The 17,161-nt window shown below is 49.2% G+C and overlaps 1 protein-coding gene across 1 annotated transcript in view; it reads left to right on the forward strand.

The window, feature by feature from the left end:
• Positions 1–16,591, forward strand: part of LRRN4 (leucine rich repeat neuronal 4) — a 31,684-nt gene extending 15,093 nt beyond the window's left edge. Inside the window, exons 3-4 of the mRNA XM_060234477.1 lie at positions 1,040–1,177; positions 15,273–16,591. Coding sequence (XP_060090460.1) covers positions 1,040–1,177; positions 15,273–16,557 — 1,423 coding nt within the window. The 3' untranslated portion in view covers positions 16,558–16,591. The remainder of the gene's footprint in view (positions 1–1,039; positions 1,178–15,272) is intronic.
• The last annotated feature ends 570 nt before the right edge of the window (positions 16,592–17,161 follow it).

Genomic DNA, 17,161 nt, shown 5'->3' on the forward strand with positions numbered 1-17,161 from the left:
ATAAAGTAACAACAATGTGTGAATGTGCCCCGCATAGAGTGCCCCACCCTAAGGAATTCCTTTGATTTGTACCTTAAATGTTTGCTCTTTGTATATGCTCGCCAGTCTCTCAATCTTTGTCTACAAGTCCTGCAACATGTTACAATAAACTAGAAACTTTTATCAAGAAGGTCTCGTTATTGAAACATCAGACTTGACACCCTCCTGTTGGTGTCCTTGCTCTCGCCCGGGAGGCACCAGAGCGGTCAGCCTGGTATTTTACACTTCAAAGGCCAGGCTGCTCTTTGGAGTTTTGGCAACCCTCTTCCCACCCCTCCTTTTCGTGCAGGGCACAACCATTAATAGTTAGCATTTTATTAAGCATTAGGGTTAGTAAGCATGGATTAAACATTACTAATAAACACAGTTGACTTCAATGAAGCATTGCCTGACATACTGCCCCCCCCCTAATCTCTTGCTCGGGGTTTGTCTGGGTGCAGTAGGTAAAATTGGTTGAGTAGTTGAGGGGCATTGAGATCAGAGGCTTTCACCCACTCATCGCAGCTGGGTAGGAAATAGCGCCAGCGGACCAGGTAGTACAAAACCCCCCTTTGCAGTTTAGAGTCGAGGATCTCCTTCACTTCGTGATGTTTCTGACCCTTCACCAGAATAGGTTCCGGTTCGGGGTCCCAAGGATGCCACCTCGAACCACCCGGATCCCGACGGATAAGACTGCAATGGAAAACAGGGTGTATTTTACTAAACAGTTTGGGCAAGTCCAGTTCCACAGTCACTTTATTGATCACTCTCTTTATTTTGAACGGCCCCAGGTATCGGTAGACTAGCTTGCGGGAAGTCTGGGGCAATAGTAAGTTTTTGGTGGAGAGGAATACTGTCTCTCCTTCTTTGAAATCCCACCCTAGACTATGTTTTTTATCAAATTGAGCTTTATAGTACTGCAGTACTGCTGCTTTACCACTCTGCGCCATGGGGCACTTAATATAGGTTATTAAGTGATAACCCGTACATTTATTAACTTCATACCTCTTTCTTATTCTAGCTGTAATTTGAGTTCCTTGAATCTGTGGAATCTTAGCTCATCAGACAATCTGGTCATCAACCTCTATGGAAACCCTTTGGAGTGCCATTGTGAGATGTCCTGGCTACTCTCAGAACCAGAAAGAATAGTTCTGCAGAGGTAAGGAGAGTTACAAAGATTGTTCCTGTTTTCCTTGCCAGTTTGGTGTAGTGGTTAAGTGCATGGAGTCTTATCTGGGAGAACTGGGTTTGATTCCCCGCTCCTCCACTTGCACCTGCTGGAATGGCCTTGGGTCAGCCCTAGCTCTTGCAGAGGTTGCCCTTGAAAGGGCAGCTGTTGTGAGAGCCCTCTCAGCCCCACCCACCTCACAGGGTGTCTGTTGTGGGGGGGAGAAGATAAAGGAGATTGTAAGCCACTCTGAGTCTATGATTCAGGGAGAAGGGCGGAGTATAAATCTGCAATTCTTCTTATTCTTCTTGCTGGCAGTCCCTGGTCCCTCATTCAGTGCTTGAGTTACAGGCATCACAATTGGGCTTGGAGGTATTTTTGAAGAAGAAGAGAAGTTTGGATTTATACCCTCCCTTCACTAGCCAAAGGAGTCTCAGAGCAGCTTACAATCTCCTTTCGCTTCCCCTCCCCACAACAGACATCCTGTGAGGTAGGTGGGGCTGAGAGAGCTCTCCCAAAACTACTCTTGAGCAGAACAGCCTTAAGAGAAGCTGAACAAAGCAGGAATCAAGTTCACCTTTAAGACCAAGTTTTATTTAGAACGTCAGCTTTCGTAAGACTCTTGAGAGTCCCTTGGATTGCAAGAAGATCAAATCAGTCAGTCCTAAGGGAAATCAACCCAGACTGTTCACTGGAAGGTCAGATGCTGAAGCTGAAGCTCAAATACTTTGGCCACCAAATGAGAAGGGAGCACTCTCTGGAGAAGATACTGATGCTGGGAAAGACAGAAGGCAAAAGAAGAAGGGGACGGCAAAAGATGAGATGGCTGGTCAGTGTTACTGATGTAACAAACACAATTTTGAGCAGACTTCAGAGGATGATGGAAGACAGGAGGGCCTGGTGTGACAAAGTGTGCATAGAGAGCACACAAAAGCTTATGTTCTGAATAAAACTTGGTCTTAAAGCTGAAACTTGACTCCTGCTTTGTTCAACTACTTCAGACCAACATGGCTGCCCACTTGGATCTAGCCTTGAGAGAACATATGGCTGACGCAAGATCACATCAGCCAGGTGTATGTGGAGGAGTGGGGAATCAAACCCGGTTCTCCCAGATAAGAGTCCGCACACTTAACCACTACACAGCAAGCTGGCTCTTGATAGCCCGTATCCTACCATTTGAAACCGTCCATCAGTAAAGGAGCATTCCTCCAACTGAAATGGCTCTTCTACTGTAAACACAGCCACTCAGTTAGGAAGAAGTCTCCTTAGAATAGATGAAGGCTTCAAATTTTGCTCAGAGGAGCACTGGGATACAAACATGGTGTGGTCCTGTGAAAGAGGGAAGGAAAAAGAATCCTCAAGTCATGGTGATCTCTAAGCACCATGACCATTCTGTGATAGATCTAAGATAGAGAAGCCAGAAGACTCAACAGTACAAAAGGCTGTCAAAAGCCCAAATAATCCAGTCAGAATGGATGTTGCTCTTATCCAGTTGGTGCCATTGAATAATATACGTAAATCCCCAAATTTTATTGTGACCAAGACAGATACCATCAAATCTGCCCAAGTTCTGATTCAGCAGCTTCAGGATGGGATCTCAATTTCAAAATTATTATTTTTTGGATAAAATATATTAGCTTCAGTGTTGAATCCATTATGTGATTCTTCTGGGTAGATAAAGACAGTCCAATGCAAATGGCAAAATGAAACATCAGGCAAATGATAGCAGCATATCTCCTGTAGGTTCTTGCTCATCCTCATCCACCTCAGCTTGTCTTGCTAAGATAGGGACAGGGGTCAACAGGGCCATGCTTTGGTGATACTGATCCCCCCCATCTATCAACCTGATACCAGTAGGTGGCACTTGGGGACAACAGCTCAATTTCATGACATCTGCTTTATGGAATTCTTCATGATGCCTCTGCTATGGGGTATCATAAAAAATAAGATTCTGCTAGATCAGACAAGTGACCCATCTAGTCCAGCATCCTGTCTCACACCAGTGGCCAACCAGTTACTCTAACAATCCCCAACCTTTTTGGCACCTATTCCAATTCAGTTAGGCTGTGCTTGTGCCAAGTATTCCATGACAAACTAGTCTCAGTTCAGATGTACAAAGGCAGCAGAGCAACAACCTCAAACCCTCCAAAGTTAACTGCAAGCTTCTGAAAACCAATCAGCAAAACACTTGACATCAGGCACTAACCCCCACATGTGTTTAAGTATACTAACTGTCAAGTCTGCTGTATTTTTGGGAATATATTTTCTAACTCTGGTTCAGAAGCAAGGGATTCTGGGTCCATACTGAACACCGAATGCTGCTAGCTAACTCTCCTTCCCCCCCCCCTCCTCCTAGCTATGCCTTTGTTGGGTAGTTCACTTTGAAATGCTGATATGGGAATGAGATGTTGGAGCCTTCTCAGACCAAAAGGGCTGTGGGAGTACAGAGCGCCGCGGCTTTGGTGTGAGAATGAGAGATTAACATCCTAGTGTGAAAACCTGTTGTTTAGTGTACCCCGCCCGTAGGAATCCTTTGATCTACACCTTAAAAATGCTTGGTTCATGTTTGGTACCTTAGTCCTTCAATTGTTATCATGGTCTACTTTTCGGCTTTCAATAAACTAGAAGCTTGTTTTCAACCAAGGACTCGTTATTGAATCCAGCTGACTTGACATTTTGAAGGACTCCCTTTATTGGAGTTCAACCTTTCCGGCAACTGAAAAGGCGATGTCCGATCAGCCTCCGGACAACGGGGAACTCCCAGCCAGAGCGGAGGGGGCCGAGACACCCTGGCACATCCACACTGCCAGAAGGACCGCGGCTTCCCCTCCCCAGTTCCAGTTGGTGGGCACCCCCCGGCAATACCAGCCGAGGACCTCGACCACGTTGATGGACCAGGCACCGATCCGCCAAGAGGCGATCATGACCCGCCACACCAAGCGGGTTCAACTGGCCGAAGCCACGGCTACCAACCCGGGAGAGCCGGAGGAAGGAGCCGAGGCGACCGCGACCCAAGCCCCGGGCGGCGGGAGCGAAAGCGTAGAGTGCGGGGAGGAGGACGAAGGGGGGCTGAAACCCAAGGACCCGCACGACGAGGACTTCCAGATGTTCCGGTCAATGGTGCGCCGTGAGGTCGACGGGGCAGTGAGGGACCTCAAGGACCAACTACAGACCCTGACCGCCCAACTGGGGAGAGCGTTGGGAGTAACCGGGACTCGCCAACAGCAGCCGGGGCCAGGGGGGCCACGCGGCCGACCGAGCCAACCCCCACCCGCCGCTGTGGCGGCCACCCAGGCGCCGGCGGCGCCCCAAGCGCCGGCGGGCCCCGCCCTGGTCAGACAGCGAGACCTTGGGGGGAGCCGGGAGCTGGATGCAACATTCGACGGGGATCCGGAGGAGGTGAACTATTTTGCAATCCAAGCGAATAGTTACATGTACTATTGGGGAGATCTGTTCCCCGATGAAGTGAGCCGAGTGGACTATTTGGGCTCGAAGTTGCGGGGGGCCGCCAAGAAGTGGTATGTGAGCCTGTGTGAGACCAACAGTCCGATCCTGCACTTCGTGAACACGTTCGTGCAAGCTCTACTGACCCAATACGAGGACCCCCTGCAAGAGGCCAGGGCGCTTTCGGCGCTACGAAATATGAAGCAAGGGGCCCGATCCATCCGGGAGTATGCGGCGGATTTCCAGGCTAACGCCGCCCGGGCCCGGAATTGGAACGAAGTAATGAAGATTGAACACTTCACCAACGGGCTGAACCCCAGCATCCTGGACCGGGCGCTAACCCAGGCCAACCCAGACACGCTAGTGGGATGGATCCAGCTCGCGGGAGAGGTGGAGACCAACCTGAAGCGGGTGGCAATGCTGCGGCAGGCACTGACTGCCGGAAGAGGCGCACCCAAAACCCCACCCGGAAAGGTCGAGCCCCCCAAAACCAAGAAGCCGCCAGCGGCCGCCCCGGCAGGGCCCTGCCGCTGCTTCCGTTGCGGCGACCCCAAACACCTCGCCTCCAACTGCCCCCAGCCGCCCGCAGGAGCCACCCCGACGCCGGGGCTGAACAGGCAAGGCACCCCGGGTCCGAAGAAAACCACGGGCCGCCCTAAGGACGCGGCGAAAAGCAGCACTCTGATGGTGCAAGAGGAGTTGCAGGAGGAAGAAGTCCGTCTCTCCGCAGAGTTAGCTGACCTCGCGTGGGAGGAGGAGCCGGCGGGAAACGGCGCCGACCTGCTTTGAACGGTGCCAGCCAGCAAGTCGATCGGGAGGAGGCACCATTAACGGTAAAAACCACGGGAAGACTGTACTTTGTAATGGTGAAGCTGCTAAACCCAAAACTGAAAAGGTTCCTGCAGATCCGCGCCCTCATAGACTCGGGGTGCAACCGGGAACTAATTTCCCCCAAGGTGGTGGAGGCCCTGGGACTAGAGCGGTTGCAACTTCCCCACCCCATGCGGTTTGCACAAATGGACGAGTCAGTGATGGGGGGGGAGCCCTGCACGCAGGAAACAGAACCATGCCCCCTGGGGATTGAGAGCCATTGGGACAGGGAAACGTTTGTCATCGCCCCGGCTTGTGGCTACCCCGTGGTGTTGGGAGTGGGATGGTTGGAGAAACACGAGCCCCTTATCCGCTGGAAAGCACAAACCATCCGGTTCCCCGACCCTGATTGCAGCGGGCACTCGTGGGACACGGCGTGGGGACCGCGGGCGCCCGCCGCCCGAGAGAGGGCGTGCGTCCTGGTAGAGGAGGTGCACCAGGTCCCGAGTGTATATCAGGACCTCATGGAAGTGTTTAGTGAGCGGGAAGCCAACCAACTACCCCCCCACCGGAACACGGACTGTGCCATAGAACTGATCCCCAGGGAAACCCTCCCCCGGGCCAAACTTTACCAAATGGGGTGGGCTGAGAAGAAGGAGCTGCGCAAGTTCCTAGACCTGAACCTGGAGAGGGGTTTCATCAGGCCCGCCACGGCGCCCCACGCGGCCCCGGTGCTGTTTAGAAAGAAGAAGGACAATACGCTTAGACTTTGCACTGATTTTCGCGGGATAAACGCGATTTCCATGTCCAACGCTTACCCCATCCCCCTCATTAAAGACTTGCTGAGCACGGTGGCGGGGGGGAAGATCTTTACAAAGCTTGATCTGAGAGACGCGTACTTCCGAGTGCGCATCAAAGAGGGGGATGAGTGGAAAACGGCGTTCAACACCCCGATGGGACAATTTGAGTACCTAGTCATGCCATTCGGGCTGCAGGGGGCGCCTGGGGTATTCATGAATTTTATAAATGATGTACTGAGAAAATTTCTGTACAAAGGGGTGGTGGTGTACCTGGATGACATCATTATTTATTCCCAGGACGAACAGTCCCATGTAAAACTAGTGAGGGAGGTGCTAACCACCCTGCTGGAGCACCAACTGTATGCCAAGCTGTCTAAATGCGAGTTTCACCGCACCGAATTAGACTACCTCGGGTTCCGGGTGTCCAAAGATGGACTAGCCATGGATCCCGCGAAGGTGCAGGCAGTCGTAGAATGGGCCCCCCCGAGGACACGTAGACAGCTCCAATCTTTCATCGGATTCTCCAATTTTTACAGAGGATTCATTGAGGGGTTCGCTCAAATCGCCCTGCCCCTGACGGACCTCCTCAAAACAAAGGGGAAGGGGGAAGACGCAAAGCGACCGGGGTCGAAGCTTAACTGGACACCCGCTTGCCAGGCGGCTTTCGACCGGCTCAAGCAACTGTTCACTAGCGAGCCAGTCCTGAGTCACCCAGACGAGCTCAAGGGCTTCGTGGTCCAGTGCGACGCCTCCGATGTCGCCGTAGGAGCCATTCTCATGCAGAGGGATGGGGAGGGGAAATTGCGACCCTGTGCCTACATCTCAAGGAAATTCTCAGATGAGCAGAGGAACTGGTCAGTGTGGGACAAGGAAGCCTTCGCAGTCATGTTTGCGCTAAAGACATGGAGATCGTGGCTGGAGGGGGCTAGAGTGCCATTTGAAATATGGACGGATCACAAAAACCTGGAGGCACTCACGGGGAAAAGAAAGCTCAGTGAGAAACAGATCAGATGGGCGGGGTTCTTTTCCAAGTTCGATTTCATTCTGAAACACATCCCGGGGACACGTAACTTCTTGGCTGATGCCCTGTCCAGGCTCCCGCAGCACAAAAGCCAGAGGGAAGAGGTGGTCGACTCCTTAATTTCCCCCACACAAGTGGCAGCCATGGTCACCACCCGCTCGCAAAAGAGGAGGGAGCTGGACGGAATCAGTCGGGAACGCATCGCTCTAGAGGCCGAGAGGGAGGGAGGCGGGCGGCCTGAGGGGGTGCAGAAGGGGAAGGATGGACTGTGGTATAAAGGGGAGAAACTGTACATCCCGATGAATCTGAGAAAAGAAATCTTGCAGCTTTGCCACTCATCTAAATTGGCGGGCCACTTTGGCTATGTAAAGACGCTGCACCTAGTAAACCGGCAGTTCTGGTGGCCGTCCCTCCGAAGGGACGTGTCGGAATTCGCGACCAGCTGCCCAGTGTGCATAATGGCGAAGAAGAGAGGGGGGAAGCCCCCCGGTCTCCTGCAGCCGCTAGAAACAGCCAAACGCCCCTGGGCCATTGTGTCGATGGATTTTATAGTAGAGCTCCCCTCTTCACGGGGGAAGACGGTCATTTTGGTGGTAGTGGACACGTTTTCCAAGCAAGCCCATTTCATTCCCTGTGCCCAACTACCCACAGCCAGGAAGCTGGCCATCCTATTCTTCGATCACGTGGCCAAACACCATACAATCCCAGACAAAGTAATTAGTGACAGGGGGCCTCAGTTCGTTGCCACCTTCTGGCGGGAGTTCTGCAAACTATTAGGGATGGAGCAGGGGTTAAGTTCAGCATACCACCCCCAGACAGATGGACAGACGGAGAGAGTGAACGGGGTGCTAGAACAGTATTTACGATGCTTTGTGGGCCAACGCCAGGCAGACTGGGTAGACCTCCTCCCGTTTGCAGAGTACGCCTACAACAACAGCGCCCACAGTTCCACCAAAGCCTCCCCCTTCGCCACGGTGTTGGGATATGAGGGAAAGCCAATCCCGCTGCTGCCGGGGGGGGAGAGCCCAGAAACGGGTTCTGCGTTTGAGCAATGGTGGCAAGGACCTAGCCAATACTGGCCCTCCATCCAGGAGAACTTAAAAGCAGCAAAGGAGGCTTACAAGAAGCAATATGATAAGTCTCATGTGCCAGTCTGGGAACTAAAGGTTGGGGACTCAGTGTACCTGTCAACGAAAAATCTACCTCTCTCCCAACCATCCAGAAAGTTGGCCTTTAAGTTCATAGGGCCTTTCAAGATCAAACGAGTGATTAACCCAGTAACGGTGGAGTTAGATTTGCCTCCGGCCCTTGGTAAAGTTCACCCTGTGTTTCATTGCAGCCTGCTGCGTCGAAGCCCAACCTCGACCAATTGGCATCAAACGGAATCAACGCCTCTCTCGGGTCGGGGGAGTGCAGAGCCCCCCCCAGGCTTCAAAGCACGAAAGCATGATCAAGAACAACCTCGAGCCCGCACCGTAGGGGGGGCTTAGGGGGGGCAGTATGTCAAGTCTGCTGTATTTTTGGGAATATATTTTCTAACTCTGGTTCAGAAGCAAGGGATTCTGGGTCCATACTGAACACCGAATGCTGCTAGCTAACTCTCCTTCCCCCCCCCCCCTCCTCCTAGCTATGCCTTTGTTGGGTAGTTCACTTTGAAATGCTGATATGGGAATGAGATGTTGGAGCCTTCTCAGACCAAAAGGGCTGTGGGAGTACAGAGCGCCGCGGCTTTGGTGTGAGAATGAGAGATTAACATCCTAGTGTGAAAACCTGTTGTTTAGTGTACCCCGCCCGTAGGAATCCTTTGATCTACACCTTAAAAATGCTTGGTTCATGTTTGGTACCTTAGTCCTTCAATTGTTATCATGGTCTACTTTTCGGCTTTCAATAAACTAGAAGCTTGTTTTCAACCAAGGACTCGTTATTGAATCCAGCTGACTTGACACTAACATACAAAATTATATTTTATTTGTAACAAATTGAAAAATTACATTGAAAATTCTGCATATTTACATGATCAAAACTTCATATTAACTTCATATTAGCTCTGTTGCGAAGACATGGTTTCACTGAGAGAAAATTATTTTAAAAGAATGCTCTTTTATCCACAGTCCAGATATATTGCAGGCAACACCATTCCAAAGTAAGCCCAATGGGTCATGAGCAGTCCCGCCACAAGACTTCATTTGTTGTTTAGTACCTGAACTGTCTTTCGGCCATAATGATAGTAACTGTATGCAGACGCTGCTGTTGTGAAAGCTGTGATGCACCTTCAAGGAGAAAACGAATTATATTAATTTCTGAACAAGCGGTGGGGGAAAAGCCAAGTCTAAAGCCGCTCTGGTCTCTTGCAGTTAGGTGTTTCCAAGGCAAGCACATATGAGCACTCTTTGGGTGCAATCTGTCAACCAGTTACAGATCCACTGAACAGGATCCAAACCACATTTTAGGAAAAGGAAAGGACCCCTGTGCAAGTACCAGTCATTTCTGACTCTGAGGTGCTTTCACAACGTTTTCACGGCAGACTTTTTACGGGGTGGTTCGCCATTGCCTTCCCCAATCATCTACACTTTCCCCCCAGCGAGCTGCATACTCATTTTACTGACCTCGGAAGGATGGAAGGCTGAGTCAACCTTGAGCCAGCTACTTGAACCCAGCTTCCACCAAATTCGAACTCAGGTCGTGAGCAGAGCTTGGACTGCAGTACTGCAGTTTACCACTCTGCACCACGGGGCTCATATGCTTTATGTAGGACTTCTTCAAAGACCATTCTGAAGCTTCAACCAGTGTAAAATGGGTCAGCTCCACATAGAGTGCATTATAGTAGTCAAACTGGGATGTATAGCCAGTAAAGAGGGCCAGCTTGGTGTAGTGGTTAAGTGCGCAGATTCTTATCTGGGAGAACCGGGTTTGATTCCCCACTCCTCCACTTGCAGCTGCTGGGGGTCTGGGGGCTGGAATGGCCATAGCTCTCGTAGGAGTTGTCCTTGAAAGGGAAGCTGCTGTAAGAGCTCTCCCAGCCCCACCTATCTCACAGGGTGCCGGTTGTGGGAGAGGAAGGTAAAGGAGATTGTGACCACTCTGAGATTCAGAGTGGAGGGTGGAATATAAATCCAATTTCACAGAGCTCTGAGAGAGAGCAGAGAAGCTCTGAGAAAGAGCAGAGAATAAGTGCTATAAGGGTGAGGTTTGGCTTTCTAAGCAGCTGGGGAAGTTGCTGAGAATTTCTGAGTTTGTGTGACTGCTGAAAATTCTGAGTTTGTGGTTGCTGTCTGTTTGGTTTGAGTGGGCTGAAGGTGATTGTTGCTGATTGATTAGGAGTGGCTGTGTTCCCCACCCTCTTTGCATTATTAAGCTGCGCCTTGCCAGAGGTGTGAGCCTTTGGTGAGAGCTAAAGGGATCTTGGCCTGTGGCTCTTAGCCTGGGAGCTGTGTAAGGACCAGGAACCCAGATCTCTATTTTCCTTGTGTTCCCAATAAGGTAAGTTGACCTCCAGAAGCGGAGCCACATAAACAAACAGGATTTAAAAGGGGACTGTATATATATATATATTTTTTAAAAGCTATCATGAAGGTAGAATGCCAGCAGGGGGATGGGGGCTTTCCAGTGTTTTGCACTGAGTGTCACGTGTATGACCATCAGCCCACAGGACAGAAGTCTTGGGTGTGTGCTCAATGCAAGGAGCTCCTGGTCCTCAGGGAACGAGTTCGTACCCTTGAGGTGGAGATGACTGACCTGGAGAAGCAGAGACAGCCAGTTAGGCACTTGGGGATGACTCTCGGGGACGTCTTAGATAAGCCCAACTCTGAATGTGGCAGCCCTGTTGCTGCCAGGGAGCATGGGGGTCGAGAGGGAACAAGGCACTGTGCTGAGGATAAGGGAAATGCGCCCTCAGAAGGGACCTGTTCTTCAGTTGGTAAGCAGGTATCCTTTCGCGCCAAGGACCTATCCCTGGACAGGGAGAGAGGGGGGGTCTTGGTAGTTGGTGATTCGATCCTTAGGCAAGTAGACAGCTGGGTGGCAAAACCACATACTGACCAAATGATGACTTGCCTGCTTGGTGCGAAGGTAGCGGACATTATGCGTGTAGTAGATAGGCTGATAAACAGTGCTGGGGAGGAGCCAGTGGTCATGGTGCATGTTGGCACCAACGATGTGGGGAAATGCAGTCGTGAGGTCCTGGAGGAAAAATTTAGGCTACTAGGCAGGAAACTTAAGGCCAGGACCTCCAAGGTAGCCTTCTCAGAAGTGCTACCTGTTCCAGGTGCAGGGCTGAAGAGACAGGCACAAATTAGAAGTCTCAATGTGTGGATGAGATGATGGTGTAGGGAGGAAGAGTTTAAGTTTGTTAGGCACTGGAATGCTTTCTGGAACAAGCGGGAACTGTACAAAAGAGACGGTCTCCACTTATCCCCAGATGGAATCAGGCTGCTGGCGCTTAAAATCAAAAAGGTGGCAGAGCAGTTTTTAAACTAAATCTTGGGGGAAAGCTGACAGGAGATGAAATGTCTCTGGTTCGGGAGGACTCATCTCAAAGAGATGAAGGGTTAGCTGTTACTTTTCTACCGGGTAATGGATCAGAGTTGTCCACTGAAATGGTGACAAACAGTATGGACTATCTGCCAAAGTCTCGAGGCAGCAGGAGGAAGGTTGCAGGCCTAGCTTGCCTGGGAAATTATAGATGTTTGTATACAAATGCTAGAAGTGTTCAAAGTAAAATTGGTGAGTTGGAATATTTGGTGTTGGAAGAAAACATAGACATTGTGGGAATTTCAGAAACTTTTGGTGGAATGAGGAGAATCAGTGGGACACGGTGATTCCTGGATATAAGTTATATCGGAAGGATAGGGAGGGAAGGGTTGGAGGTGGGGTGGCTCTTTATGTCAGAGAGGGTATATGGTCCAGTAAGACTGAGGTCAGAGAATTAGATTCCCTTCTAGAAATGCTTTGGGTTGAAATAGAGGGCCCAAAAGCAAATTTAACTATGGGAGTTTGTTATCGCCCACCAAATCAAAAGATAGAGGATGATTATAGTATGATGGAAGGATTAAAGATAGTGGCTAAATGTAAAAACTGTGTCGTAATAGGTGATTTTAATGACCTGCAGATCGATTGGGTCAATATGTGTTCAGGTCGAGAGAAAGATATTGAGTTTCTAGATGCTCTCAATGACTGGAGCAGATGGTCTCAGAACCTACCAGGGGTGGGGCGATCCTGGATTTGATCCTAAGTAATGCCCAAGACTTGGTGAGAGATGTAAAAGTGATCGCACGACTTGGGAGCAGTGACCATAACGTTATTGATTTCACCATTTGTATAAATAGAGAGTTGCCCCAAAAGACCAGCACAACCACGTTTAACTTTAAAAGGGGTAAATTCTCTGAGATGAGAAGGCATGTGAAGAGGAAACTGAGACTAAACCCTTAGGGAAGCTTGGAGGCAGGTCCGGATGGCATACATCCAAGAGTTCTGAAAGAACTCAAAGTTGAACTTGTGGATCTCCTGACAAAAATATGTAATCTTTCATTGAAATCTGCCTCTGTTCCTGAGGACTGGAAAGTAGCAAATGTCACCTCCATCTTTAAAAAGGGTTCGGGAGGAGATCCGGGAAATTACAGGCCAGTCAGTCTGACTTCAATACGAGGGAAATTGGTAGAAAGCATTATCAAGGACAGAATGAGTAGGCACATTGAGGAACACGAGTTATTGAGGAAGACTCAGCATGGGTTCTGTAAGGGAAGATCTTGCCTCACTAACCTGTTACATTTCTTTGAGGGGGTGAACAAACATGTGGACAAAGGAGACCCAATGGATGTTGTTTACCTTGACTTCCAGAAAGCCTTTGATAAAGTTCCTCATCAAAGGCTCCTTAGTAAGCTCGAGAGTCATGGAGTAAAAGGACAGGTCCTCTTGTGGATCAAAAACTGGCTAATTAATAGGAAGCAGAGAGTGAGTATAAATGGGCAGTCTTCGCAGTGGAGGATGGTAAGCAGTGGGGTGCTACAGGGCTCAGTACTGGGTCCCATGCTCTTTAACTTGTTCATAAATGATTTGCAGTTGGGAGTAAGCAGTGAAGTGGCCAAGTTTGCAGATGACACTAAATTGTTCAGGGTAGTAAGAACCAGAGAGGATTGTGAGGCACTCCAAAGGGATCTGTTGAGGCTGGGCGTCAACGTGGCAGATGAGATTCAATGTGGCCAAGTGCAAAGTAATGCACATTGGGGCCAAGAATCTCAATATACAAATACAAGTTTATGGGGTGTGAACTGGCAGAGACTGACCAAGAGAGGTCTTGGGGTCGTGGTAGATAACTCACTGAAAATGTCAAGACAGTGTGCATTTGCAATAAAAAAGGCCAACGCCATGCTGGGAATTATTAGGAAGGGAATTGAAAACAAATCAGCCAGTATCATAATGCCCCTGCATAAATCAATGGTGCGGTCTCATTTGGAATACTATGTACAATTTTGGTCACCGTACCTCAAAAAGGATATTATAGCATTGGAAAAAGTGTAGAAAAGGGCAACTAGAATGATTAAAGGTTTGGAACACTTTATGAAGAAAGGTTAAAACGCTTGGGGCTCTTTAGCTTGGAGAAACGTCGACTGCGGGGTGACATGATAGAGGTTTACAAGATAATGCATGGGATGGAGAAAGTAGAGAAAGAAGTATTTTTCTCCCTTTCTCACAATACAAGAACTTGTGGGCATTCGATGAAATTGCTGAGCAGTGAGGTTAAAACAGAAGGAAGTACTTCTTCACCCAAAGTGTGATTAACATGTGGAATTCACTGCCACAGGAGGTGGTGGCGGCCACAAGCATAGCCACCTTCAAGAGGAGGTTAGATAAAAATATGGAGCAGAGGTCCATCAGTGGCTATTAGCCACAGTGTGTGTGTGTGTGTATATATATATATTTGGCCGCTGTGTGACACAGAATGTTGGACTGGATGGGCCATTGGCCTGATCTAACATGGCTTCTCTTATGTTCTTATCATCCCCCAACTGCTATCATGCACCTGTTCTCTGAGGTGATACAGCCCTCCCCACAAGGCACCTGAGGACTCTACCCCCACCCCCACGCACTGGGTCAGGGGTGGCCAAACTTGTTTAATGCAAGAGCCACATAAAATAAACATCAGATGTTTGGGAGCTGCAAGCCATGAACGTCAGATGTCTGAGAGCTGCAAGACAAGGAAGGAATGCAAATAGATGGAGGGGGAGGGAGGTGGAAAGAAAGTAACTTTAGTTTTAATGAGGCTGAGGGGGCTTCGAGAGTCACACAATATGTGTGAAAGAGCCACAGTTTGGCCACCCCTGCACTGGGTCAACCCAAGGAAGGCCGCTCACCAGCTGCTTAAGGTCCTCCTCCGAGAGGCCGGCGAAGTGGTACCGCTGTTGCTCGAACTCATAGCAGGTGGTCTTGGCCACCACCACCACCCGAGAGGGGCGGAACCCCCCGCCGGCGGCTTTCGAGGGGAGCTCGGAGGAAGCATCCGCGCTGAGGTGCCGTGGCTTCCTCAGTGGCGGCTCTCCCTGCGCCGCCCTCCGCTCCCTGTTCAAATCCTCACGGCGGCGCCAGCAGCATCACCACCATCAACGGCGCTTGTGGGCATTCGATGAAATTGCTGAGCAGTGAGGTTAAAACAGAAGGAAGTACTTCTTCACCCAAAGTGTGATTAACATGTGGAATTCACTGCCACAGGAGGTGGTGGCAGCTACAAGCATAGCCAGCTTCAAGAGGAGGTTAGATAAAAATATGGAACAACGGTCCATCAGTAGCTATTAGCCACAGTATGTGTGTGTGTGTGTATATATATATATAAATTTTGCCACTGTGTGCCACAGAGTGTTAGACTGGATGGGCCATTGGCCTGATCCAACATGGCTTCTCTTATGTTCAATGTCTTCTTTTAAAGCTACAGGTGGCACTATTTGAGTTGTGTGATTTCCACCTGATTTCTTTCTCCGAGGACCCTTTTTATAATTCAGTCCCTGCTGTTTTATCTTAGGGCATCAGAAACTACTTGTTACCTGCCCGCAGAAGACAATGTAGCACCCAGATCCATACCTCTGTCAAGGCTCTATGATGAATGCCAATCCAACAGAACTACTGATTTATCCCCAGAGCTCACAGTAGGCAACTTTTACAGCACATCTTCCAGATTCACCACAAAAACACTGCCAGACTTTGGTACATTTCCCCAGGAATGGCACAGCAGTTCAGTCACCCCGCACAGCATTGCGTTGACTTGGGTCGATCTAATGAAGCAGGATTCTTCACAGGCAGATATGCTTGCCTACAAAGAAGAAATGGTTAATGGATCTACAGAGAGCTCATCTGCAACAGCCACTCTGACCACTGCCTCAACAATCCTGGGAAAGACTTCTGGTGTGCTGACCATGGAGAATGCAACTGATAGGGATCCAAGAAGTCATGATCTCACAGCAGCAGATTCTCTTGTCCGCCCAGAAGGAACACTTCACCACTCTGCTTTGAACACTCCAACAGCTGCACCAACCAGAACAGATTCTTTGCCTATCCCCAGTGCTTTATTTATCACACAGAATATGGCAAGTTCTGCTCCAACCAAATCACCAATGCAAAACCCAACCAAGACACCCACTCTTCCAAATCCTTCATCCACTGACATTCCAGTATATTATGTAGATAACTATGACTACGAAGGTCATCAAGACCAATCCGAAGTCCAGATGCTTGGCCCGTGTGCCTATGATCCCTGCAGACATCTCCAAAAGCCTTGTTCTGAACTCCAGGAGTTATCTCCTTGCTTGTGCCCAGGCATATCAGATGAATTCACCATCCCGGAACCGCCGAGGATGCATGAAGTTTCTGAAATAAGGGACACGTCAGCAGCGATCCACTGGTGTGCCCCCAATTCATATGTAAGGTTCTACCAGCTTGTCTACCGACCTAAAGGCAACTTGAATAATGGCACCGTTTCTGGAGAGATTTACCCCACAGCCAGGGAGTACACTCTATATAACCTCCAACCTGGTTCCAACTACCAGGTATGCATAACTGCTTCCAACAAAGCTGGTTCAAGTCAGACCACAGGCTGGAATGGACGCAATGTGCCCTGTATTACCTTTGCCACAAAATACAGCTACAAAGCCAGTTTTGCCATCTTGAGTGTGATAAGTGGACTCCTTCTCATTGCTACTGTCCTCATGTTGGGGTGCCTCTGCAAGAAACATAAAGCGCCCTCTGCTGAGCAGTATAACACGCATCTGATTTCCTATAAAAACCCTGTTTTTGATCATTCCTCACAATAGGAAAGGTGAACAAGATGGCAAGGATTTAGCATTGATACTCAATGTTTGTTTTTAACGGACTTTTTCTGTTTTTAATGGGAAAATGTAATGGATTCAAGGGTGCGCTTCCACCTGCAAAAGAAAGCTTATCAGTAGAAAACTCTATGGGTGGAAAGGCACTTTTGAATTCAATCTTGAGTTTGGTTTCAACTTACTAGGGGTTTTCCCCTTTATCCCCAGAGCTCTGTTTGTAGAAAAAGCCCAGCAGGAACTCATTTGCATATTAGGCCACACCCACATGATGCCACCATTGTTTCACACAGGGGTTTTTTGTAGGCCACACCCCCTGATGCCAAGCCAGCCAGAACTGCATTCCTGCTCAAAAAAAGCTCTGTTTGTCCCTCTTTAGTTTCATTGTTCCATAAATGGGATAAATGAAGGAAGTAAGCCACTGGATTGTTTTTTAAAACTTAAAAAAGAAACTGCAGCACTTGTTATCCTCTCAAAATACATTTTAGTTCCAATTTTTAAATCTTAACTAAGTAAGGAATGTGAACCTCTGTAGTAGATCAGCTTCTAGATTAATGTTGTGGCTGGGAGCATTTTACTTGTTATCAGCCCAGTG

This window comes from Heteronotia binoei, chromosome 1, assembly GCF_032191835.1.
Source record: "Heteronotia binoei isolate CCM8104 ecotype False Entrance Well chromosome 1, APGP_CSIRO_Hbin_v1, whole genome shotgun sequence".
NCBI classification, from domain to species: Eukaryota; Metazoa; Chordata; class Lepidosauria; order Squamata; family Gekkonidae; genus Heteronotia; species Heteronotia binoei.